The following is a 24,847-nucleotide window of genomic DNA, read 5'->3' on the forward strand; positions in this document are numbered from 1 at the left end:
TACCGAACTGATTTTTGGGTATGTTGAAATCCGATATATAGTACATTTATAGTGTACTCTCTCCGTCCCAGCTCAAGTGATTAATTTTTTTTGCCGTTGTTTTGTGAGTATGATAATACATTGTTAAAGTGCAGAGAAAGTAAAGTAAGTGAGAGAATAATATAGAAAAGAATCGTATTTATATTATTCTCTTACTTACTTTACTTTATCTCCACATTAACTATTTATTATTATTATTTTTTTAAAAATCGGGCCGAAAAACAGGCAATCACTTGAGATAGGACGGAAGGAGTATCAATTTTCAGTATATTGGGACTCTAATGTTATGAAATATTGCTATACACAAATGCATATTGTTATTGTATGAAACTTTAAAATCTTTCGATATACAAAAAAATGATACTACTATTTTTTTGTGTTTTTCAGTTCGAATATACTCCCTCTGTCCATAAAAAATAGAATATATTTGCCATTTTTAATTGTCCATAAAAAAATAGAGCATATTTAATAAAGGAAAGTTTTTAACAACTTCTCTCTTACTTTTTTTCCTACTCTCTTATTAATAATATGGATCATACATTCCACTAACACTACTTCTCTCTTACTTTTTTTTCCCTTCTATTTTACTTTATCAATTCCACATTAAAGCATGTAACATTCATAATGCGTTCTATTTTTCGTGGACGGAAGAGAGAGTATATGAAATGTGATACATCAATTTCAGTTGAAATTGCACGAACAGCGGGGGTAAGTAACTGGAGGCAAAATAAATCTTTAATGACTAGTATCATTCCACCTCGGCATTATTCTGTAAACAAGCCCAGTGCTGTTTCCGCCCACTCTTAGCTCGTGAAATCGTTATTTTCCGGCGTCGAATAGAAAAACCGGCGGAGTAAAGACATTCGGAGATGCAATCCTCCACGGTGACATTATGCACCGCCGTTTCTCCTCTGGCGATAAATTGCGCTTCATTCAGACCGTTGAGAATCGTCAATTTTAGAACTCCTGCTTTGATTTCTAGTGTCGATTTTATCGGCGATGACCGGAGTAAACGACGTAGTCTGTCTATTTCTAGTAGATGCGCGCGGCGGTTGCGTTTGAATCGAAATTTCATTTCTAGTACCACTGCCGCAGCTGGCGGCGGCGGCGGTGGTTCCGTTTCGGAGCTGAACGACGGCGCTAGGAAACTACTGCAGGTTATTCTGTGGATAGCTGAGGCTGTTTATATCGTTTGGCTCTTCTTACTTCCCTATGCTCCTGTAAGTATAGCTCCTTTATTTAATCGATAATTTAGCTTGATTTCTATTTTTCTCTTCTTTTTTAGGTATTACTACTATTTTTATTTCCGCATTGCCTCTGTTTATGGATCAATTCATTCATAGTTCAGTTTGATTGTATCTGTGAAATTTCATTAATGTTTGAGATTCTGAGGAGAGTGTGATTGCAGCTGTTGCTCTTTAGGCATAAATCATAATGCAACTTCGAAATGAATTAGAATTTTACTGCTGATTTATTTGTTTCATATTTGCTTGTAGGGGGATCCTGTCTGGGCCATTAGTTCAGACACAATCAGTTCTCTGATAGGCCTTTCACTCAATTTCTTCTTTATTCTGCCTTTGACAAACTTAGGTAATGCTTGTGCTTTCTTCCAGTTGCATCGTCGTATTTTATACGGATATGCTACTTACTCTCGAATTTAATGCTACGTGTTATCAGTGTGCTGCTGTTTTATGCCTTATTGCAAGTATCTTGATCATGTGTGAGATTGTACTTTGGCAGAGCAGTCGGTATTCATCTCATCGAGGCACCAGTTCTCCATCCAGTAAGTTTTACAGGTATAGCAAACTTTTAGAGCCTCGTTCTGTTTTAGGCTGATTTTGTATACTGGTATCTTGTTTTGCTTAGATGTCTGAAGGATTATTCAACCTTGTTATTGCGTGGACGTTGATGTTTGCTCCTCTGCTTTACACTGATAAACTGAGAGACAGATTCAAGGGATCAATTGATGTATTATGGGGCTTTCAGATGTTTCTCACAAACAGTATGCTTCTCAACTTGTTTGTGCTTGCCCCACACACACACAGTCATTTGATATTGCTTTGATGTATTACCCTTTACATGCTCATCTCATTTGCAAATTCTATAGTTTTAATGATTCAGATTGTGTCCTCAATTGTTACTTTTATTGGCTGCAGCGTTCTTGATTCCTTACATGGCAATACGTCTGAATGTAGCTCAAGAGGACGACACTCCAAGAAAGACTTCTCAACTTGGTTCAGTCATGACAAACGGAGCAGCCATTGTTGGACTCACTGGTGGGCTTGTAAGCGTGCTGTCAATAGTTTGGGCCTTTTACGGTCGAGGAGATGGTAATTTTGGTGATTTGGGAGAAAGACTCGAGTTTCTGCAAAGCTATCTCGGATCTGAGAGACTCGCCTATGCCTTCATCTGGGATATCTGCCTGTACCTAGTTTTCCAGCCATGGCTGATTGGCGACAACCTCCAAAACATCCGACAAGACAAAGTTGCTTCGGTTAATCTTCTCAGATTCGTCCCAGTAGTCGGCCTAGTCGCCTATTGCCTCTGTTTAGACACCGGCAAAGAGACATAGCCTTGTATACTAGATTTGTTACTAATGCTTTGATTATTTAACGGATTCTAAAACTTCATTCTTGAATGTGTGTTATATCTTGATAAGTTTGCAATGAAAAGGGCCCTTTCTATTGAGAGTCAAGCAGGTAAAATTACATCACAAAGTCAAAATATTACAAAATGAAGTGTCGAATTCAAGACAGATTGCCACCACTCTGTTGCCAGAGATTGATGATGTCTGTGGCCTGATTGAGAAGAATGATCATCTTCTTCTGCGAGATCCACGGCTTGCTCTCGAGAGTCGCCTTGAGCTCTTCCCATGCATCCTTCCTCGGCCAGAAGAAGTAAGGGCTCAGCGGCACGGAGCCATGCCCCGGTATGCTCTGATCCAGCCCGAGACCGATGTTCTTCTCCATCCATATGAACTTCAGCACCAGCCGCGGCCGCCCCACAGGCTGCTTCACAGCTGACTGGTAATAATATATCGAAAACACACACTCACTATGTGCATTTCATGATTGGTAATGTATAACAGTATATAAATTGTGATAGAGCAATGCTTATAAAAATTAAATCTTTTTTTATGCAGGAGATGGTGAAAAGCTAATTGAGCAGTGTAGGTGAACCTGAGGTTGTGGGACGACTTCGACGGCTGTTTCTGCCGGAGCTACTTCGGTGGCGGCGGCCGCGGCGGGCTTGAATTTGAGGTGAGTAGAGCGCAATTGGGGAACTCTTGGGTTCACAGAAAATGAGGTTTTTGAGGGTGGGGAGGAGATGTTCTTGAAAACAGAGGAAGGGCGGCTTGTAATAGGGCCCTTTATGCTTGGTTGCACTAACATGGATAACATCTTCTGCTTTTCCCAAAATGGAGAGAGGAGAGGAGAAGGAGAGATAGAGAGGATTGATGGTGATAAGGTAACCAATCTAGAAGAGAAGGGAGGGGCCATGGGCCTCTTAATTGGGCTTTTAATAAAACTAAGGATCGATTTAAGCCCACAACTGAAAAATGGGCTTGGTTTTCTTATCTAAATTTTTTTGATCATATTAATAGAATTTAAAAGATCATGGGTATTGCATCGGCGGATCCAATGACTATTTCACATGTTGTCATGCTGATTTATAGATATTTCGAAGAATGTGACAACATGCCATGGATTTAAGACGGCTTTGTTCTCAATTATAGGTACATCGAAAGATGTGACATATATTTAAAATAACTCCATAACAAAGGTAGGAGTCGAACCTCTGGTCATTTGATTAAGGATGAACGGGTTATATTCTACTTGACTGGTTCAATAGAAAAAATAGATTAAACATTGACTACCATTTGATTAAGGATGAACGGGTTATATTCTACTTGACTGGTTCAATAGAAAAAATAGATTAAACATTGACTAAGCAAATAGTAAGCCATCAACTTAATAGTGTAAGCCATCAACTTAATAGTTACATACTATTGGAGGATGTCACGCGAAAATCTAGAGAATCAAACTAGTCAACAATAATTATGCATAATTAATCACTAACTTACAAACGACTGACACCATAAATAAATAAAATCATAAAACAAAGCATGTTTATATTAATAAATATCTTGCATAATGATTTGACAATGAAATATCTTCAAAAGTAGAAGTCTCGACGTTTACATGTTAGTCGCGTTCCCAACAGACGAATGGCTCTAGGAGTTTCGAAAGAGAACAAAATTCATTGAAAATATGTTTACGGCGACGATATCAGTTTTAGTACGAAATTGATAAAATATGAGAGAACGAGAAAATTAGTTAAAGTACTATTAGTGGATAATAAGACACATAAAAGTCAGTAGATTCACCAAATTAGTAGTGTGATGTGTGGTGATTTTTTTTTTGAAAAAAAAGGCAAACCAATTTTGAGAGACTAACCAAAATAAAATATTTTTTTGTGATGGATAAAGTATATACGTTCTTCGTTCCTAAATTGGTTAGTGTATTGTAATTTACGAGTGAAGAAACACTTTTTTCTTGACAACGACTTATACATATATCTTTATATGCTTATGCGTGAATTTAGTTGATAATTTGTCCTCCCTTCGTTCCCTCATAGTTGAAGCAAAACGTTTCGGCACATAGTTTAATAAAGAAATGTTGAGTGTGTTAAATAAATATATACAAAATTAAGAGAGAATAAAGTAAGAAAGAGAAAAAAGTTACTATATATGGAAATGACTCAACTATAAGGAAATTTCACGAAATGGAAAAATGACTAAACTATGAGGGAACAAAGGGAGTATATTACTATTATTTTGCATTATCTTTATGATTTATTTCTATGGTTGTTAAAATTTTGATTTATTTATATTATTTATTTTGCTTACTTCTGGATATTTTTTGAATATATTTCATAGTATATTATTTTCTTAAACTCTCTCTATCTATCTATCGATTACTCTCTTTCTCACTGTATTTTCTCCCCATCCCATATTTCAGTGTTGCTTATTAACAAACTTACAAAAGTGATTGTGTGGAGAAAAGTTGTGGTTTATGCTTTTTATAGATAAATAACTTGATATATGGATAATATGGTATATGATAGATAGAAATATATGGTTATTGCCATGTGCAATTTACTTATTTGTAATGAAAACAACCAAAAGTGCTGAAAAAAGAGCATTATCCCTTTCCACATCAATGGAAAGCTACAATAAAATTGAGATATTTGATAAAAGTTTTCATTTCTGAGCTGAATGGCCATGTGAATAGTTCATGAAAATGAATTATTCAAAAATATCTTCAAGCGTGAAAGCTCTTAATTGGGTGGCATGGCATGAAATATAGATAAGCAGAATGTTGAATGCGACAGTTTTATCATTTATTAATTATTAAAAAAAAAGTGATATTATTCACAGCTGAGAGAGCCAATGGAAATTCTTACACCTGTGTTCATAGTTGATTAATTATTTCAGACAATATTCTAGTATTATAGGAGTATTAATTATTTCATTTTATCACTGCCATGATGTACCAGCATTAGTCATGGTGTTTTTTTTGTCTTCTTTTCATAAACCAATTAACAACATTTCCTTTTTCCCTTTTTCCAATTTAAGCATTAAATTTAAAGATAGAAAGTCGAATACGAGACCTTTAGCTTCAGACATATACATTACTTTACCGCTATGCGAATACACTAGAGCTTTTTTCTTTTTCGAAATTAAGTAGATCATGACACAATTAATTAACACGTTTGAAATCAGTTGTAGTGAAAAAATAATGTACTATAAAGTTCAAGTCTTTTTTCAACACGTTCTTGATTGTATATATTAAAAATGAATTAAGGTTTGGTAATGAAGCTATAAAACCAAAATTGTCAGCATTTGTATATGATTTTGACTCAAGTAAATACTTACTACAATGAGTAGGTTGTAACTAACTGTGTAAGAAGTCAATTAGAAGTGGTGTCTAAATCCCTATTTAATTATGATCACTCACAATAATGCTGCAATAGCTTCAGTTAACTAACTGAAGAGCTCTGCATTCATTCCTTCCTTCATTCAATCAATCAATCAATCTCGAAAGCAAAGAAAAAAATGAGTAAAAATAGCTTGCTCTCTGTAGCTAGCAAGGAAAGCATTGAGGAAGACGCCTCGTGTCTGGCCTCAGAGCGCAACGGGTTAAAGCAGCTGTGGTGCGACTCTTGTGATTTCGCGAGAAAGGCGTTGGAGATGGGGCGGAAGGATCCAAGAAAGGCGGTGTATGCACTCAAAATGGGCTTTGCATTAGCCCTTGTTTCACTGCTCATATTCTGGGACATGCCTATTGAAGATGTGTCCCAGTATTCAATCTGGGCTATCCTGACTGTCATTGTGATGTTTGAGTTCAGTATAGGTAGGCACGGGCCGTTGATCATACTGCATTTCTTGCTTGAATGATAGAGCAGTAATTGTGTTTTTGTGTGATATTGTGTAGGGGCGATGTTCATCAAGGGATTCAACCGCGGATTAGGCACCTTTTCGGCTGGAATACTGGCTTTTTTGTTTGCAGGGCTGTCTATATTGGCTGGACCATGGGATAAGATTGTGATTGTTATAAGTTTCTTCATCACTGGTCTGTTAATAGAAATGGGACTAATCAAGATTTCCTTTTTTTCTTCTGCTAATTGAAGTTGGATAGGTTTATGAGACTGGTTTTTACTTTGTTTCAAGAAATGGGACTAATCAAGATTTCAGTTTTTCTGCTGAATGAAGTGGAATAAGTTTATGTGACTGTTTCTTATTTTGTTTCAAATGGGACTAATCAAGATTTCATTTTTTTGCTGGTAAATGAAGTTGAATAAGTTCATGTGACTGTTTTTTACTTTGTTTCATGAAATGCGACTAATCAAGATTTCATTTTTTTCAGCTAATGAAGTAGAACTAGTTATGTGACTGGTTTTTACACTATTTCAAGAAATGGGACTAATCAAAGTTTATTCTTTTTGTGTTATAGGTTTATGAGATTGGTTTTGTTAATATTTTCAAGAAAAGGGATTGATCATGATTTCATTTTTTTCTGCTAAGTGAAGTTGAATAATTTTTATGTGACTGGTTTTCACTCTGTTGCAATAAATGGGACTGGACTAATCAAGATTTCATTTTTTTCTGCTAAATGAAGTTAAATAGGTTTATGAGACAGGTTTTTACTCTGTTTTATCATGGTTTGCAGGCTATTGTGCCTCGTACTTGAGGCTTTACCCGACAATGGCGCCATACGACTATGGATTCCGTGTTTTTGTGCTCACATTCTGCATATTAATGGTGGCTGGGAACAGAAATGGGGGATATGTATTGGCAATTCTTACTAGATTGGTGCTGATTGCTCTTGGTGCTTGCATGTGCTTCGTCATCAACATCTGTGTGTACCCTATCTGGTCCGGAGACGATCTGCACTGCCTCGTCGTGAATAATTTCAAAGAGCTTGCTACATCTTTGGAAGGTCTAAATCTGATTCATACCAAAAAACACATGCATGTTCCTTCCAAAAAGTTCACTTTTTTTTTGGTTTCTTGAACTGTTGATCAGGTTGTGTCAATGGCTACTTGGAAAGTGTTAACTACGAAAGAACGAGCAGCCGGTTCATGACTCAAGCATCGAGTGATCAGATGTATCTCGGCTACAAATCAGTCATAGAATCTGCAAGCAAAGAGCAAACCTTGGTAAAAGAAAAAATTGAACTTTGTTCATGAATTAGTTCCTCAAGATTGTAACATAACTCTAAACCATGTACAGTTAGGTTTCGCTCTATGGGAGCCGCCTCACGGCCGCTACAGAAAGCTTCACTATCCGTGGAAGACATATGTGAAGGCGAGCAACGCTGTTAGGCACTGTGCTTACACTGTGATGGCACTCCATGGATGCATTATGTCTGAAATTCAGGTGTGACACTTAAAACCTTTTAGTTTCTGTCATGTTTCAACGTTGTTAGCTCGATGACTCGGGTTTAACTTTTCAAGATCTCAGGCGCCACCAGAGAAACGGAGGGTGTTCTATGAAGAGCTTCAGGAGGTGAGCAGTGAGGGAGCAAGGGTTCTGCGCGAGCTGGGAAGCAAGATAGACAAGATGGAGAAGCTGGGAGGATTCAAGAACATTCTAGGCCAAGTGCACGTTGCGGCTGAGCACCTGCAGAAGAAGATAGACCACAAATCATTCCTCCTTGTGAACTCAGAGAGCTGGGAAGTTGGGAGCCCCAGGAAGGATGTAGAAGAGCTAGATGATCCTCCACAGCAGCATCTTGGCCTTAAGTGTTTGAGTGAAACCTCTATTTACGCGCATAAGACTCAAACGCAGCTGCCAGACGAAGATTTCCCGCCCATGCAGAACCTGAGGAGGCTTGTGCCATGGCCTTCCTCATTTTGTTTGGTGGAAAGTGATGGAGTGTTGGTGAGAGAAGACGAGGCCAAGACTTATGAGAGCGCGAGCTCCTTGTCACTTGCCACGTTCGCCTCGCTCTTGATTGAGTTCGTGGCGAGGCTGCAGATTGTGGTGGACTGCTTTGAGGAGCTCAGTGAGGAGGCAGAGTTTATAGATCCTGATGTTGTTGTTCTAACAAAACGTGGAGGGATTTGGACAAGGCTAGTGAGGAGTTTGAGGTTTAAGAAGTGATTTTATATTGTATAGTTTGGATGCAAAAAGTTTCAAAGATTTGATCTTTAATTATTTAATCAATCTCATCTCAAACATACTCCCTTTTATGCTTGGTTGTACTGACAAGGTTTGAGTTTACTGTTACGCGACTTTTAAATTTATGTTTATTTGTCAAAAGAAAATGAGAGAATTGTGTATGAATCTTGAAAAGAGGGAAGGCCTCAAACTTAATTTGGCTTTCAATAAGATTTGTGATTGAATTAGGGCCACACCAATAAGATACTTGAGATTTTAAAGATAAATTGTAGGAGTACTAAGAAAAATCATAGTAGTAGACTATTTTTTTTGTTAAATCGTGGTACCTCACATAATATTGATTATATTTTGACTAGGTCTCCATAACTTTGAATAGTTGATACAAATAATGAATTTGAACAAATATGAATCCAAAATATTTCGTCATCAAAATATTAAAATTCGTAGGTTTTATGTCTGGTTTATTAAATTGGGAGACGAAGGTGAATTTGACAAATGTTTTTTTTCCAACAATTTTATCTTTAATTTATTTTGAAAAACTTTGAGTGCGTTATCAAGATTTCAAACGTCTTTTGCGGAAAGGCCAGATTTTAATCATTGGCTAATTAATAATTAAAATTGGTTAATTTATTAACTGCAGTTAGGGATGTCAATGTAGCCCACAACCCATGGGCGGGCCCGAATAACCCGCCAAATTTATATGGTTAGAGCTGGAAATTTCTAGCCCGATAAAATTAAAACCCGATTAGCCCGCACCCGATTAACCCGCGACCCGTTAGGGCTAGACCCGAAAACCCGATGGGCTGGCCCGAAAACCCGATAAAATTTCTATTATTCTATTTTTTACTCCTAATTCGACACTTCATTGATTAATTTTATAATATAGATAACTAAAAAAATAAATTTCAAATTTATATTAAATATACAAAATTTATATTGATTTTTTATTAATATAATAATTGATAAATAAATTAAAAACTTCAAATTCACTTAAAAATATTTAAATTTCTAAAACATGCATTATAATTTCACGAAATATATCTCAAATATTAGTATTTGATCATGTTTATGATTGAGTTTGACCATATATCTCAAATTTATCATAATTAAATATTTTACGTTTAATGAATATAACTAATTTTTATCGGTAGTAACCCGATTAACCCGTTAGGCTAGCCCGAAACCCGAGCTTTTAGGGTTAGAATTGAACTTTTACGACACGAAAGAATTCACAACCCGACCCAACTGACCCGCAACCCAAGTAGGGCTGGTCCAAAACTTGATGGGCCGGCCCGATTGACATCCCCAATTGTAGGTAAGGTCATCAAATAAATATAATGGAGGTTGTCAGATGAAAATCTGCAGCAGAGTCCAAAAAGTCAAAAAAATCATGCACCACAAATCACTAAATTACACACGACTGCATCCATATATAAAATCGTAAAAAAAATCATTTAATTATTAACTTGCATAATAATTCGACACAACACACCGTATGTCTGTAGCTCTACATAGGCATAAGTCTAGAAAAAGAAGAAACCGACGTAAACGTGTTAATTAGTCGCGTTCCCAACAAACGACTAATGTATAAGTTTATATACCGAGAGTAATAGTTTATGTAATTAGAAATTGAATGATTTTGTTAAAGACACGTGTGATTTACTCATTTGTAAGGAAATGACAAAAGTGCTGAATAAAAAACGTTATCTTTTTCCTCATCAATGGAAAGCTACAAGAAAATTGTAATAATAGCACCATATGTGAATAATTCATGAAAATGAATTATATTCAATAATAGCACCATACGTGAAAGCACCTAATTGGATGACTTGAAAATACCTGTAATTAAAAGTGGAATGCGACAATTTATCATTTAATAATTTTTCAAGAGACTGATGTTCGATTCACAGTTGAGAGAGCCAATGAAAACTCTTACACCTGTGTTGATTAGTTGATTTTTTCCAGACAAGGTCTAATAATTAATTTCATCACTTCCATCATCATTCATGATGTTATGTCTTCTTGAATGAACCATCAACAACTTTTGGCCTTTATAGAGTCAATTCTAATACGAAACTCGAGACCCAAGACCTTTGGCCTCGAGTAGTGAAGGTTCTAAGTGTTTACTACTTTACCGCTATGCCAACACGAACTTTTGGTTTTTCGGATTTAAGCAAATTGTGACACCATAATCAGTTTTAGGGGAAAAATAATGCATAAAGTTCAAGTCTTTGGGCACGTTCCTGCACATATTAAACAAAAGAATTAAGATTTGGAAAATCTAGTGACAGCTAAGTTTGAGGAAGGTCCAATTAAAACCGTCAGCATTTGTGATTGATTTTGACTCAACAATTATTTTACTACAATTGGTAAGCTGGAACTTGTAACTAACTGTGAAATAAATCATTCACATGTGATGTCTAGCTAACTCCCTATATATGTTTTGATCAATCACAATAATGATCCAAAGCAAAGAGAAAAAATGAGCAAAACTAGCTTGCTTTCTCTGGGTAGCATGGGAAGCATTGAGGAAGACACGAGCAGCTGCTCGTGTCTGGCCTCAGCGTGCAACGGATTCAAGCAGCGGTGGCGCGACTCTTGTGATTTCGCGAGAAAGGCGTTGGAGATGGGGCGAAAGGATCCGAGAAAAGTGGTGTATGCACTCAAAATGGGCTTTGCATTAGCCCTTGTTTCACTGCTCATATTATGGGAAATGCCTATTGAAGATGCGTCCCAGTATTCGATCTGGGCTATCCTTACTGTCATTGTGATGTTCGAGTTCAGTATAGGTAGGCGTGGGCGTTGATCACAGCGTGTTTCTTGCTTGGAAGAGAGAGGACTAATTGTGTGATCTTGTGTAGGGGCGACGTTCATCAAGGGGTTCAACCGTGGCTTAGGCACCTTTTCGGCTGGAATACTGGCCTTTTTATTTGCAGGGCTATCGATCTTGGCCGGACCATGGGAGAAGATTGTGATTGTTATAAGTTTCTTCATCACTGGTATGTTTCTAGAAATGGGACTAATCAAGATTTCATTTTTTCTTTATGCAAAATGAAGTTGAGTAGGTTTATGTGACTGTTTTTACTATTCTTAAAGAAATGGGATTAATCAAGATTTCAGTTTTTTTCCAGGTAAATAAAGTTGAATAGGTTTGTGTGACTGGTTTTACACTGTTTCAATAAATGGGACTAATCAAGATTCCATTTTTTTCTGGTAAATGAAGTTGATGTGACTGGTTTGAACTATTTTTCAAGGAATGGGACTAATCAAGATTTCAATTTTTTCTGCTAAATGAAGTTGAATAGGTTTATGAGACTGCTTTTTTACTTTGTATCTTGAAATGGGGTAAATCAAGATTTCAGTTTTTTCTGGTAAATGAAGTTGAATAAGTTTTTGTGACTGGTTTTTATTCTGTTTCAAGAAATGGGACTAATCAATAGTAGTATTTCTTTTTTCTGTTTTTTTGTTAAATGAAGTCGAATAGGTTTATGAGACTGATTTTTACTCTATTTCAAGAAATGGGATATTACATGATTTCAGTTTTTTTTTCTACGAAGTGAAGCGGAAAATAACTTGTGTAACTGATCTTCACTCAGTATCAAGAAATGAGACTAATCAAGATTTCATTTTATCTGCTAAATGAAGTTGAATAAATTTATGTGTCTGGTTTTTACTCTGTTTCAAGAAATGGGAGTGATCAAGTTATCTTTTTTTTTTCAGTTTCAGCGAAATGAAGCTGAATAGGTTTATGAGACTGGTTTTTAATCGATTTCAAGAAATGGGATTAATCAAGATTTCAGTTTTTTCTGCTTAGTGAAGTTGAATAAACTTCTGTGGCTGGTTTTTAATAAGTTTCAAGAAATAGGACTAGTCAAGATTTCATTTTGTCTGCTAAATTAAGTTGAATAGTTTTATGAGACATATTTTTACTCTGTTTTATCATGGTTTGTAGGCTATTGTGCATCGTACTTGAGGCTATACCCGACAATGGCGCCATACGACTACGGATTTCGTGTTTTTGTGCTCACATTCTGCATACTAATGGTGGCTGGGAACAGAAATGGGGGCTATGTATTGGCAATTCTTACTAGACTTGTGCTGATTGCTCTTGGTGCTTGCACCTGCTTCATCGTCAACATATGTGTGTACCCTATCTGGTCCGGAGACGATCTGCACCGCCTCGTTGTGAATAATTTCAAAGAGCTTGCTACATCTTTGGAAGGTCTAAATCTAGTTCATACAAAAAACACAACAAATGCAAATTCTTTCCCAAAAAGTTCACCTTTTTGTTTCTTCAACTCTTGATCAGGCTGTGTCAATGGCTACTTGATGAGTGCTAACTACGAAAGAATGAGCAGCCGGTTCATGGATCCAGCATCCAGCGATCAGATGTATCTTGGCTACAAATCAGTCATAGAATCTGCAAGCAGAGAGCAAACCTTGGTAAAATTTAACAAAAAAATGAACTTTCTTCATGAATTAGTGTCTCAAGATGGTACCATAACTCTAAACCGTATGCAGTTAGGCTTTGCGCTATGGGAGCCGCCTCACGGGCGCTACAGAAAGCTTCATTATCCGTGGAGGACGTATGTGAAGGCGAGCAACGCTGTTAGGCACTGTGCTTACACTGTGATGGCACTTCATGGATGCATTATGTCTGAAATTCAGGTACCTTTTTTGTTTTTGTCATGCTTAAATATTGTTAGCCCGAGAACTCGGGTTTAACTTATCAAGATCTCAGGCGCCACCAGAGAAAAGGAGGGTGTTCCGTGAAGAGCTCCAGCAGGTGAGCGCTGAGGGAGCAAGGGTTCTGCGCGAGTTGGGAAGCAAGATAGACAAGATGGAGCAGCTGGGACGATTCAAGAACATTCTAGAGCAAGTGCACGAGGCGGCTGAGCAGCTGCAGAAGAAGATAGACCATAGATCATTCCTCCTTGTGAACTCCGAGAGCTGGGAGGTTGGCAGCCGCAGGAAGGATCTAGAAGAACTAGATGACCCACCACTGCAACATCTTGGGCTAAAGTGTTTGAGTGAGACTTCCATTTACGTGCAAAAGCCTCTAACGCGGCTGCCAGACAAAGATTTCCCACCTAAGGAGAATGTGAGGAGGCTTGTGCCATGGCCATCCTCATTCTGTCTGGTGGAAAGTGATGGGGTGTTGGTGAGGGACGACGAGGCCAAGACTTATGAGAGTGCGAGCGCCTTGTCACTTGCCACGTTTGCCTCCCTCCTGATTGAGTTTGTGGCGAGGCTGCAGATTGTGGTGGACTGCTTTGAGGAGCTTAGTGAGGAGGCAGGGTTTATAGATCCTGATATTGTTGTTCTAACAGAATGTGGAGGCCTTTGGACAAGGCTAGTGAGGAGTTTAAGGTTTAAGAAGTGATTTTTATTGTATAGTTTGGCTGCAAAAGGTTTCAAAGATTTGATCTTTAATCAGTCAATTGTTGTATGGGAGTTGGGCTTTCTGAAATATGATGTACTTATGTTTTAAAATGAATCAATAAAATTCAAGAAAAAGGTTAGTGAAGAGGTGAGATTGAAGAGGTGATTTCTTTGTTCATTTTGGCTGCAAAAGTTTGGTTTGATCTTTAAACAATCAGTTGTGTGGGAGTTGGGCTTCTGAAGTAAATAAAATTATGATGATATTTGAATAATTAAATTTCAAGAACAACATATTTCAGTCAGTATAGCTTCTATTGTTTTTGGGTTGCCACAAAGATGTGCATTTGTCTTGTTACAATATAAACCCAATTTTATGGTATTTTTAACTTATGGAAATACAGTTATATTGTGATTAGTCCTACCTTTTAAACATGCATCAACTCTTTTTACTTAATAAACATTAAACAACATGCTTAATGATCTTAGACAGGCAAGAGAAAATTAGAAATTTATGTGTCTATTTCTCTTATAAATACCAATTTCTAATTTCTAGGCCAAAATCAAATTGGGTCAATTTCACTTTCAAAAATTTAGTAATTGTCTAACTAAAGATTTTTTTAGTTTTCGGAGAGGAATTTATGTTCTCGTGACACTACCTTTAGATTTTAATAGTTGGTTGCTTCATGATAGATTAGATATTTCATATTCCCGTTGGTTTGGTTTGTTAAAGCCGCTTTTATCACCCAAAAAAATTTGAAAATGTTTTTATTGGATAAGGAGATTTTATTTGATTAAAATTTTTATTCGATAAATAGATTTTTATCAAATGAAATAATTTATACTCGAGAGATTTCAGAAAAATGGATTAATTTTGCTGACCTTTTGAAATTTGACATTCAATTCGCAAACCTTTCGAAATATGGGATCGAGGCATGCGAATTTTTCAGAATAAAAGATTTTTGCTTTTTTTTATCTTTTTCTCTTATTATCCATCCCCAAACTTTTATCAATTGACCAAATTATCCACCAGAGAATGGTTCTGCTAATGTTATTCACGAAGTATATAAACCTTTTGCAGATCCCATTACTTGTATGATCTTCCCATTACAATTCTTTATATGCAAGCATGTTGCAAAATCATCAATCTTGCCCCGGAAAACATACCATGACTACTACAGTGCAATTCCAATTTCAAATAAGAAATCGTTCTACGTCAACATATACTGTATACTTTATTTTGTGAATATGATTAGCTTGAACAATTGAATATAGTTTACTTCATTTTCTGGTGGATCTACTGCAACAGCGAAGTCAAAGAAATTTCAATCGAATTGTCTAGTCTGTTTTTCAAAATTTGGGTTTAGTTTTGAGAGGATAATATAGTCATTTATAAATGTTGGGAGATGAATAATAAAAATAAAGAAGAGAAAGGAAATAAAAAAGCAAAAATCCCTTATTTTGAAAAATTCACATGCCTCGATTCCATATTTCGAAAGGTCTGCGAATTGAATGCCAAATTTCGAAAGGTTAGCGAATTTAATCCTTTTTTCCGATGTCTCTCTTTATACTCAACCTAGTCTTCACACAGCCTTGTTGATTAGAGTAAAAAAAGATCCAATTTTTATCTCTTCTTTTGGATGAGACTGTATTTTGGTAGCATTTCTTCTTGTATAATTTACATGAAAATCATCGGTCTGAAAACACAAATACAAAATTCTTAAATATCTCCCTTTCTCTACCCCTCTCTGAATCTCTCTCCCAAAACGCCTCGAATCTGAGGGAGCCGGTGCCCTAGGTAAATCTCTTCCCCTTCTTTCTATTTCCGTGATTTTAATTTACACTATAGTTCTATGCATCTATCGAGCTGCGATTTTCTCCATCTGCCCTAATTGGTTGGGGATTCAAAGCCCAGATCTTGGATTTCTCCCCATTGATTTTGATCTTCCTTTTTTCTGTAATTTCAATTCGCTTCCCCTATTTTAAGTGAGAGAGGATAATGTTTTCGTGCCTTTCTTTCTTGTTTTTGACCTGAGCTTAGCCCTTTTCATTCGAGTTAGTGATTTTGGCATGATTAGTAATCGGATCTCGTGGTTAGATTATAGTTCTCATACATTCTTCTTTCATATGAAAATTCTGATCTGTTTTGCAGCTCTTTGATTTGTCTAAATTGATTGGGTAATGAAGTTTTGAGAAGTTTTCATGTGGCTTTGATTTTGTTTCAGAGTAATTTTCGAACGAATTGAGTTTCATTTTTCTGGTTGGTTGTGTAAATCAAGGTTCGGTTGTCTCTGTGTGTTTGGTATGCTAATGTTGTTATTGATTTGTTATTATTCGTGGCGTTACAGATTGTTATACCGTTGTTTTGTGCCACAATGTCGATGGTGGATGAGCCACTGTATCCAATAGCAGTCCTGATAGATGAGTTGAAGAACGAAGACATTCAGCTACGATTGAACTCCATTCGTAGACTATCCACCATTGCACGCGCACTTGGGGAGGAGAGGACTAGGAAGGAGTTGATTCCATTCTTGAGCGAGAACAATGATGACGATGATGAGGTGCTGCTTGCCATGGCTGAAGAGTTGGGCGTCTTTATTCCATACGTTGGAGGAGCGGAACACGCTCACGTGCTGCTCCAGCCGCTAGAAACACTGTGCACTGTGGAGGAGACATGTGTGAGGGACAAAGCTGTGGAGTCGCTGTGCAGAATTGGATCACAAATGAGGGAGAGTGATTTGGTCGACTCGTTTATTCCTCTTGTGAAGGTTGGATTTGGTTTGTTCGTGTTACTTCATTTCTTATGCTACTGTAGAGTTGAGATAGCTAGTTAGCCACCAAATCAGTTATGTGTATTTCTTGACTCGACTTGTTTCTATTTCAAAATACAGAGACTGGCAGCAGGCGAGTGGTTTACAGCTCGTGTCTCTGCTTGTGGCCTATTTCATATTGCATATCCAAGTGCCCCGGATATGCTAAAGACAGAATTAAGGTCAATGTACAGCCAATTGTGTCAAGATGATATGCCTATGGTGAGAAGAGCGGCTGCAACAAATTTGGGAAAGTTTGCTGCCACTGTCGAAGCTGCTCATCTCAAGACTGATATCATGTCTATGTTCGAGGACCTCACACAAGATGGTAAATTGAGTCTTGAGTCTTCGAAATCATTGTTGAGATATCATTGGAATTTGGAATATACCATATGCAAAAAAAAGTGCAAGAAAGAGTTAAAGTGGTTGAATTGTTACTTCTGTTGTCTTAAATCATGAGTAGCTACAGATGATGGGAAGTTAAGATTGTAGATGTTACTGTTGGTATACTGAAAGTGACTCGTTTCAATTATTCTTTCCAGATCAAGATTCTGTTCGCTTACTAGCTGTTGAGAGCTGCGCTGCTCTTGGGAAGTTGTTGGAGTCTCAAGATTGTGTTGCCCACATTCTCCCTGTGATTGTCAACTTCTCGCAGGTACATTCGAACTATTGCTATGCAGCATTATATCCATTCTTTTGAATTTATTATAGTGACTTGCTTGAAGATTTTCCTTGGTAATGTTGGTAATAAGTAGTTTAAGTGTATATATAACCTCGATGACATTGTTTGCGCTTGAGTTCTAATTATGTTGTCTGCACCATTATGAATTTGGGTGAGCTCGAAGCTACTACTTTTTATACTTTTTAGTATGCGTATCTCATGATAAGTTCTGGGAATACGAATACTTGAGTTCTTTTGTCCTTGTTGATTACGTTGCCATTTTTTTCCTCTCTCCTTCCCGGAAACCTTTTTGATACACGTTTGTCCTCATCAGGATAAGTCTTGGCGTGTTCGTTACATGGTCGCCAATCAATTGTATGAGCTTTGTGAGGCCGTCGGGCCTGAACCTACTAAGTAAGTGTTTATATCTTGTCTGTTGTTTAAACTGATATGCTTTTCCCTTGTGAAAATGAGTTGTTTTCATGATTAAATGTAATTTTCATATGTTTCAGGACGGATTTAGTTCCTGCATATGTGCGCCTGCTTCGAGATAATGAAGCTGAAGTGCGAATAGCAGCTGCTGGAAAAGTTACCAAATTCTGTAGGATTCTTGATCCAGAACTTGCTATCCAGCACATTCTCCCCTGCGTAAAGGTAACCTTCTAGGCCTGAATTCTAGCTCGACTTATTCACTTGTTACAGAATCAGCCCTAATCGTTTTCCCATATCATCGTTTTCCCATATCATCGTTTGCAGGAATTGTCATCTGATTCGTCGCAACATGTAAGATCTGCTTTGGCATCTGTCATTATGGGAATGGCTCCAGTCTTAGGAAAGGTAAAATTTGCCAGCTTGATACAGAAGAATTATATCTCCTCTAACGTCTTGATTTATTTATTTTAAATTTGGTTCTATTCTACAAATTTATGCAGGACGCAACGATCGAACAACTTCTTCCCATATTCCTCTCCCTCTTGAAAGACGAATTCCCTGATGTTCGCCTCAATATCATTAGCAAGCTGGACCAAGTCAATCAGGTCTGTGCCTCCACGATTCGGTTCTTCTTCTTGTTTCACCTTATTCACACCATACTCAATATCTTCTTCCTGCCCGCGCAGGTTATAGGAATCGACCTACTTTCCCAATCTTTACTACCAGCCATTGTCGAGCTGGCAGAAGATAGACATTGGAGAGTCAGACTTGCCATCATAGAGTATATTCCTCTGTTGGCTAGTCAGTTGGGTGTTGGATTTTTCGACGACAAGCTCGGTGCCCTTTGCATGCAGTGGCTGCAGGATAAGGTTCGTGATTCTTCCCAACTGCCCTCTTATACAAGACTCCCTCAATCATATTCTAAGAGTTTGCGTACTACTTTCTGCAGGTTTACTCGATCCGAGAAGCTGCTGCTAATAATTTGAAGCGTCTGGCCGAGGAATTCGGTCCCGAATGGGCAATGCAGCATATAGTTCCTCAGGTCTGTTGCTTCTTAGATATCGACGTATTCCCATTTTTCCCTTTTTCGCCGTATATGTCGAAACTCGAGCATTTCCCTGGTTTCCTATGCAGGTCTTGGAAATGGTGACGAACCCGCACTATTTGTACCGTATGACCGTGCTACAGGCAATCTCGCTACTTGCTCCGGTCATGGGCTCCGACATAACATGCTCTAAATTATTGCCCGTCATTGTCAACGCGACCAAGGACAGGTAACATACTCAATTATCTGAACACTTTGTCAACTTATAAGCTAGACGTTGCATCTTATAAGCTTAGCTGAACAAGCTCTGATAATCTGAGCCTCCCGTAACTTTGGCAGGGTGCCCAACATCAAATTCAACGTGGCCAAGGTGCTGCAGTCGATGATCCCCATTGTTGATCAATCCGTGAGTAAAACAAACCCCCTTCACGGCTTCAATTTTTAACATTCTCCCATCTCTCTGAAAACGCCATTCTTGCTTTGTAGGTGGTGGAGAAGACGATCCGTCCCAGTTTGGTAGAGCTCTCCGAGGACCCTGACGTCGATGTCCGTTTCTTCGCGAACCAAGCGCTCCAGTCGATCGATAATGCCATGATGTCGAGCTAGAAAAACGGAGGTGACAGCCATTGTTGTTTCTGGACCATCTATTTAACATGCAAATCATTTGTATTTTGTTTCATTGTTCTTGTTTTCTTCCTTTTTATGTGAAATCTGCCGTTGATAGTGTCTTTATAGTGTAGTGATTTTCTTGTCTGTAAGCTAAGGTTAAAACAGTCGAAAACTAGATACTCTTAACTCTCATGTCTTAATTTTAACCCTTTTTTGTCCAATTGTTTTTTTATTGGTTGTTTTTCCTAGCCTAGTAATATATTGATCAAAGCTTATTAAATACTCCCTCTATCCCTTAAATACGCATTGATTGAGCACGAGTTTAATATAATGGAAATTGAATTGAAAAAGTGTGAAATATGAGATCACTATAAAAAAATGATAAAAAAAGTGAAATGTAACAAATTTTATGGGTTGGATAAAAAAAGGAGAAATGTGACAAAATTTAAGGGATAGAGAATAATACTTTCTCCATTTATAAATAGATTATATTTGTCATTTTGGGACGTCCCTTAAAAATAGATCATATTTATTGAAGTAAACTTTTTTTTCTCCCTCTCTAATGAGATAAGTCCTATTATCCATTAACAATACTCCAATCACTTTTTCATTCTATCTCTTTCTCCCTCCGTCCCGAAAGAATATGTACTTTGTGATCGGCACGGTTTTAATGCAAAATTTGTAAAGTAAGAAAGAGGTAGAGAGAAAAAGTAAATAAAGTATTGTTAGTAAAGAATGAGTCACACCTCATTAGACCATCCACAATAACCGCCCAGCGACCGCCCAGCCGAGCGCCGGCGCTGGGCGGTTCGCTGGGCGGTCTATTGCAGCCGCCCAGCCGCTGACTGGAGAGAGAAACCGCGCAGCGCTGGGCGGTGGCGTGGCGCTGGGCGGTCGGCTGGGCGGTCCTTTCGGCGCTATTGCAGCTCCCGGATCGCCCAGCGCACCGCCCAGCGCGAAAATTAATTTTTTTTTTCCGAAACACTATATATACGCGCTTTGCTCGTCATTTTCATTCGCACCACTTGTTTTAACGAGTACTCTCTCTATCTTTCTTTCTGTTCAAGATCAACAACGGGAAATGGATCTCAACAACGAGCCTAGTTCCGGGAGTAGCGGGTCACAAACTCCGTCGATCCCTGTGGGAAGTGGATGGGGTCAGGTGCCCGGGTACTACAACATGTACCCATGGCAGCAGATGATGCCCGGGGCCCCAATGGGGGGGAGACGACGGAGACGAGGAGTGAATTGTCACTCTTTTTTATTAATGTATTTTTTTTAAATTAATGTACTTTTTTTAAATTATTGTACTTTTTAAAATTTTAATAGTATTATTAAACTTTTCCCGTATATGTCTCGTAAATTAAATTTCGTATATTGTGTGATTGTTAATTATGTCATTTTATATAATTGTTATTAGTGATATGACTATTGATGTGGCTGGGCTATTTATGATGTGGCTAGGCTATGGCTGGGCTATTTATGATGTGGCAGGAGGATTTTTAGTGCTGATGATGTGGCAGTGGCTGGGCTATGGCTGGGCTATTCCTATTGTGGATGGCCTTAGAGAGAAAAAAGTTTCTAAAATTATAAAGATCATATTCTTGTGAGAATGACTAAAAAGAAAAGAGTGTATATTTTTGTGGGATGGAGGGAGTATTACTTTACCAACTATGCATTAAAATTCGTATTGTTTCAAATATTGTCTATTTTTTTGGGATGAAAGGAGTATTAATAATTATATACTATCATATTTAACTATAATCGACTCCCAAGTCCCAACCAATTTTAGTTTCAAGAGTTCCCTAAATATTCTAGCCCACAAATAACACATACAAAAGCAAGAAAATGAAATTATTCGTAGAGAGATTGCAGAATAGCTAAACCCTAACCATAGCAATTAATAAAGATAAAATAAATAGCTTAATAGAGCCCAAAGCCTAACATAGTATCCGTAGTAAGTGTTAATTAAGTGTGTATTTTAATTTTTATTTATACAGACGGATTTACCCAATGGATAAAGAGTCCAAAGCTTTTTGTCATATTTTTCATTTCCGTCTATCCCATAAAATTTGTCACATTTCACTTTTTACTATTTTTGGTAATGAACCTCACATTCCACTAACTTATTCTCACTCACATTTTATTATAAAACTAATACTTTAAAAGTAGGATCCACAGCTTACCCGCTCAAATTATGACAAAATTTAGGGGACCGTGGGAGTACTATATTACTATTTCATATGCATGGACACGAATGTCTCAACCATCACTTTTTTCTTTCTACGTGCCTCACGTAGTTACCCTAATGCTATCATTAGTTGTCAGCTACACAATATAGAATCTAAGTGTATGCCAAGTAAAGTGACTGAGGTAGTTAATTAGTCCTCCCTCCGTCCCGCACTACTCGCACTTATTTCCTTTTTGAGCGTCCCAAGCTACTTGCACTCTTTCCATTTTTAGTAAAAATTTTCACCTACAGCCGTCATTTTTGACTTTCCTATACACTCATTCCTTAATCTCCGTGCCGAAAAGGAAAGGGACGAGTAGCCCGGGACGGAGGGAGTACTTGATTAGTGATTGTGAGGAACACGCCAACCAATTTATATCCTTGTTACCATCTTCTAACTATAAGAAACACATGCCCTAAAATTTGATAATGTTGAACCATATGCACTCATGTGTTTTATCCCGTGTTCTCTTCTCCATGTTATTGTAGAATTTGTAGAATGATATTAGAAAAACAAGCTCTATAACTATCAAAGAAAGCTCTATATTAATGTTATTCATAAAGTAGTCTTGTTCTTCAACAAAAGTTGGTTGTATGAATCGATCAAAATGGACAAGTGCTTTTTTTGCATTTAAACTTAGCATGATTCAGAATAATAAATTGCAGAGATGTCCTCTTCAAGCATAGGTTCCTTTTCTGCAATTCCAAGTCACCACCACAGCCATCACAGTGATCACCAAGCCTTCTAAATTCACAAAATCAAGCCAACTGGAGTTTTGGAACTTAAAGAATCAACCATCAGAATATTTGCACAAGAAAGAAACTAAAAATTGTCAACAATCTTGACAATTTTGTTCAAACTAGAGTGCTTGCTGTACACATTCAATAATCACAATCAAGAGAGATTAATCATTTCAAAATGGAACAAGATACCAAGATAAGAACTCAATGGATTTCATTTCTCTGCCCTTTTATCTATTCACATAATAGGTGTGCTACATCACATAACCACAGTACAACTAAAAGACATACCAAGAAAACTCATGATCAAAAGATTAATTCCCTGAGCTTCAAAAGATATTATATACCAACATCTAAAGGCTGTTAAAAAAACAGTCTAATAGTAAGAACGCACGCAGAAAGAGAGACCCGACATACAAGTTTAAGGAACATAGACTTTCAAGACCTTGCAACCATGCTACAAGAACGAGCCAATCGATAGGTTAAGCTGCCTCCGTCCAGCGTTGCCTCTCCATCAACAGGTTCAACCTCGTACTGCTTTCTGCAGCCTGGGCAACGGGAATCCTCCTCAAGTATTCTCTTGTGACAGAAAAGGCAGAGCCTGAAACCACACACACAGGGGCAAAAGCTTGAATCGGTGTAGTCTAAATCCTCAAAGCATATCGGACATGCTGTGGGGATTGGTCCGACATTTTTACAGACCCATACTGATCCTTGGTCTAAATGGCGCTCAGACTTCATTGGAAAACTATGCTGCTTGGCCAAATTGGGTAAGGTCTGGGGACGAAAAGCATCATCCGGCCTCCAAGCACAGCAATTTACCAAGGACCTACGATTAGCAGTTCTTCCCCTCTCCGGATCAGCACTGGCTGTATGGATCTGGTCACTTGCATCCACCTGAGAACCAGACTCTGTAGAATTGTCATGATTCTTTGACGGAAGCGAATCTTTCTGCGTGTCGTCAGTGGCAGCCAATGCATCAGCAATGGCCTCCCAATCCTCCAAGCAATCATCATCACCAGCATCCCCTACATCTTCATCGCTCATGTTCCCTGAACAGAAACCATTAGTACTACTGCTGCTGCTGCTGCTTCCGCTACTTCCAGTGAAATTGGCCCCAGAATCGTTGCTGCCCGAAACACTACTGGTGTGGCTGGTCGGGCTGTTGGACTGAACGGAGTCCGAGTCACTGTAATGATGCATCGGCGAACCATCTCCATACATCCCCTCCTCACTTCTCATCTTAATCTCTAGCTTCCCCATCGGTTGGCTACTTGGATTTTCCAAATGCACAGATGCCCCAATGGATGCAGCCACCCCACCATTGGCCTCCGCCTTATTTTCACCCTTATTTTTCACTGGTTCCATAAAAACCCTAAATCACCAAATATATCCAGTACAAATGCAGCTAATAATTCACAGAAAATGCAAATCACAATTACAGCTACAATTATTGAAATAATACACAAGAAATGCAACAATTAATGAAAAAGCAGGAGCTTTTTAACAGTGGAGAAATATCATCCTCAAATACAAGATCCATTTTGTGCATTCGGAAAAAGGAAAAGAAAATCAAATAAATAGAAAATCCACAAACCGTGAGAAAGCCACTGCTCACGGCGAGCATCGAGCTTGCACTGCTTCAATTTCGCCGAGCGGTTTGCCTACAGTTTCCAATCAACAAAATAGCCGATCTTAGAAATTGCAGAAACAAATATTCACCACAAATTTCTAAAATTTGAGAAAAAAGAATCTCTAGCTCAATGTCTATTAAGATTAGAAACTGCCGGATTCCTTAAAAAATTATTAATCGGAAATTGAAAACGAGAGAAAAATCAATTGAAACGATAAAATGTAAAAAAAAATACAACAATTCAAAGAATTTCCCCCAAAAAAATCATTAAAAAAACAGAAATCCAAATATCCAATCCAATTAATCACGCAGCTATAGAAATGCGGGTACAAACATTCCCTAGCGAATCAAAACAGATAAAAAGCAACGCGCACCCTCTTCTTCTTGGCGAAATCCCTAAGGTTCGATGTGGCGATGGAGGCGTTGGGGATCGAATCGGAAACCATGGCTAAGTCAGCTCGTTGAAGAATCTGAAAACCCCTAAACAGATTGATCAGAGAAACGGGTGGAGAGAGAGAACGCAAGATATAGAGAGAGAATGTGGATAACGGCAACTGCTCTGCTTCGTTTCAACCCTTTCGT

General features: G+C 37.9%; 6 protein-coding genes across 6 annotated transcripts; 4 read left to right on the plus strand and 2 right to left on the minus strand.

Annotated features, from left to right (window-relative positions):
• The first annotated feature begins 229 nt into the window (after positions 1 to 229).
• LOC121782920 lies at positions 230 to 2,642 on the plus strand. The gene is made up of 5 exons (XM_042180924.1): positions 230 to 1,259; positions 1,536 to 1,629; positions 1,785 to 1,822; positions 1,906 to 2,041; positions 2,196 to 2,642. Exons 1-5 carry the CDS (start codon positions 909 to 911, stop codon positions 2,609 to 2,611), a joined length of 1,035 nt encoding a protein of 344 aa, XP_042036858.1. The 5' UTR covers positions 230 to 908; the 3' UTR covers positions 2,612 to 2,642.
• Positions 2,643 to 2,698: 56 nt separating this feature from the next.
• Positions 2,699 to 3,554, minus strand: LOC121782922 (30S ribosomal protein 3-1, chloroplastic-like). Its single transcript, XM_042180925.1, has 2 exons — positions 3,219 to 3,554; positions 2,699 to 3,062 (listed from the first exon to the last, which is right to left on the minus strand). Exons 1-2 carry the CDS (start codon positions 3,537 to 3,539, stop codon positions 2,787 to 2,789), a joined length of 597 nt encoding a protein of 198 aa, XP_042036859.1. The 5' UTR covers positions 3,540 to 3,554; the 3' UTR covers positions 2,699 to 2,786.
• A 2,471-nt stretch (positions 3,555 to 6,025) lies between these two features.
• On the plus strand, positions 6,026 to 8,796 carry LOC121782361 (aluminum-activated malate transporter 9-like). The gene is made up of 6 exons (XM_042180153.1): positions 6,026 to 6,455; positions 6,537 to 6,674; positions 7,272 to 7,541; positions 7,628 to 7,761; positions 7,835 to 7,981; positions 8,066 to 8,796. Exons 1-6 carry the CDS (start codon positions 6,158 to 6,160, stop codon positions 8,705 to 8,707), a joined length of 1,629 nt encoding a protein of 542 aa, XP_042036087.1. The 5' UTR covers positions 6,026 to 6,157; the 3' UTR covers positions 8,708 to 8,796.
• Positions 8,797 to 11,143: 2,347 nt separating this feature from the next.
• On the plus strand, positions 11,144 to 14,252 carry LOC121782360 (aluminum-activated malate transporter 9-like). The gene is made up of 6 exons (XM_042180152.1): positions 11,144 to 11,514; positions 11,587 to 11,724; positions 12,678 to 12,947; positions 13,035 to 13,168; positions 13,247 to 13,393; positions 13,467 to 14,252. The coding sequence occupies exons 1-6, from the start codon at positions 11,208 to 11,210 to the stop codon at positions 14,106 to 14,108; spliced, it is 1,638 nt and encodes a 545-aa protein (XP_042036086.1). The 5' UTR covers positions 11,144 to 11,207; the 3' UTR covers positions 14,109 to 14,252.
• Positions 14,253 to 15,741: 1,489 nt separating this feature from the next.
• LOC121783054 (serine/threonine-protein phosphatase 2A 65 kDa regulatory subunit A beta isoform-like) lies at positions 15,742 to 19,882 on the plus strand. Its single transcript, XM_042181098.1, has 13 exons — positions 15,742 to 15,902; positions 16,453 to 16,872; positions 16,996 to 17,242; positions 17,457 to 17,569; positions 17,910 to 17,989; positions 18,088 to 18,229; positions 18,332 to 18,412; positions 18,508 to 18,612; positions 18,694 to 18,876; positions 18,957 to 19,049; positions 19,142 to 19,281; positions 19,392 to 19,458; positions 19,539 to 19,882. The coding sequence occupies exons 2-13, from the start codon at positions 16,480 to 16,482 to the stop codon at positions 19,656 to 19,658; spliced, it is 1,764 nt and encodes a 587-aa protein (XP_042037032.1). The 5' UTR covers positions 15,742 to 15,902; positions 16,453 to 16,479; the 3' UTR covers positions 19,659 to 19,882.
• A 2,939-nt stretch (positions 19,883 to 22,821) lies between these two features.
• Positions 22,822 to 24,847, minus strand: LOC121782815. The gene is made up of 3 exons (XM_042180774.1): positions 24,640 to 24,847; positions 24,230 to 24,296; positions 22,822 to 23,990 (listed from the first exon to the last, which is right to left on the minus strand). Exons 1-3 carry the CDS (start codon positions 24,709 to 24,711, stop codon positions 23,071 to 23,073), a joined length of 1,059 nt encoding a protein of 352 aa, XP_042036708.1. The 5' UTR covers positions 24,712 to 24,847; the 3' UTR covers positions 22,822 to 23,070.

This window comes from Salvia splendens, chromosome 20 (genome assembly GCF_004379255.2).
Source record: "Salvia splendens isolate huo1 chromosome 20, SspV2, whole genome shotgun sequence".
Classification (NCBI taxonomy): Eukaryota; Viridiplantae; Streptophyta; class Magnoliopsida; order Lamiales; family Lamiaceae; genus Salvia; species Salvia splendens.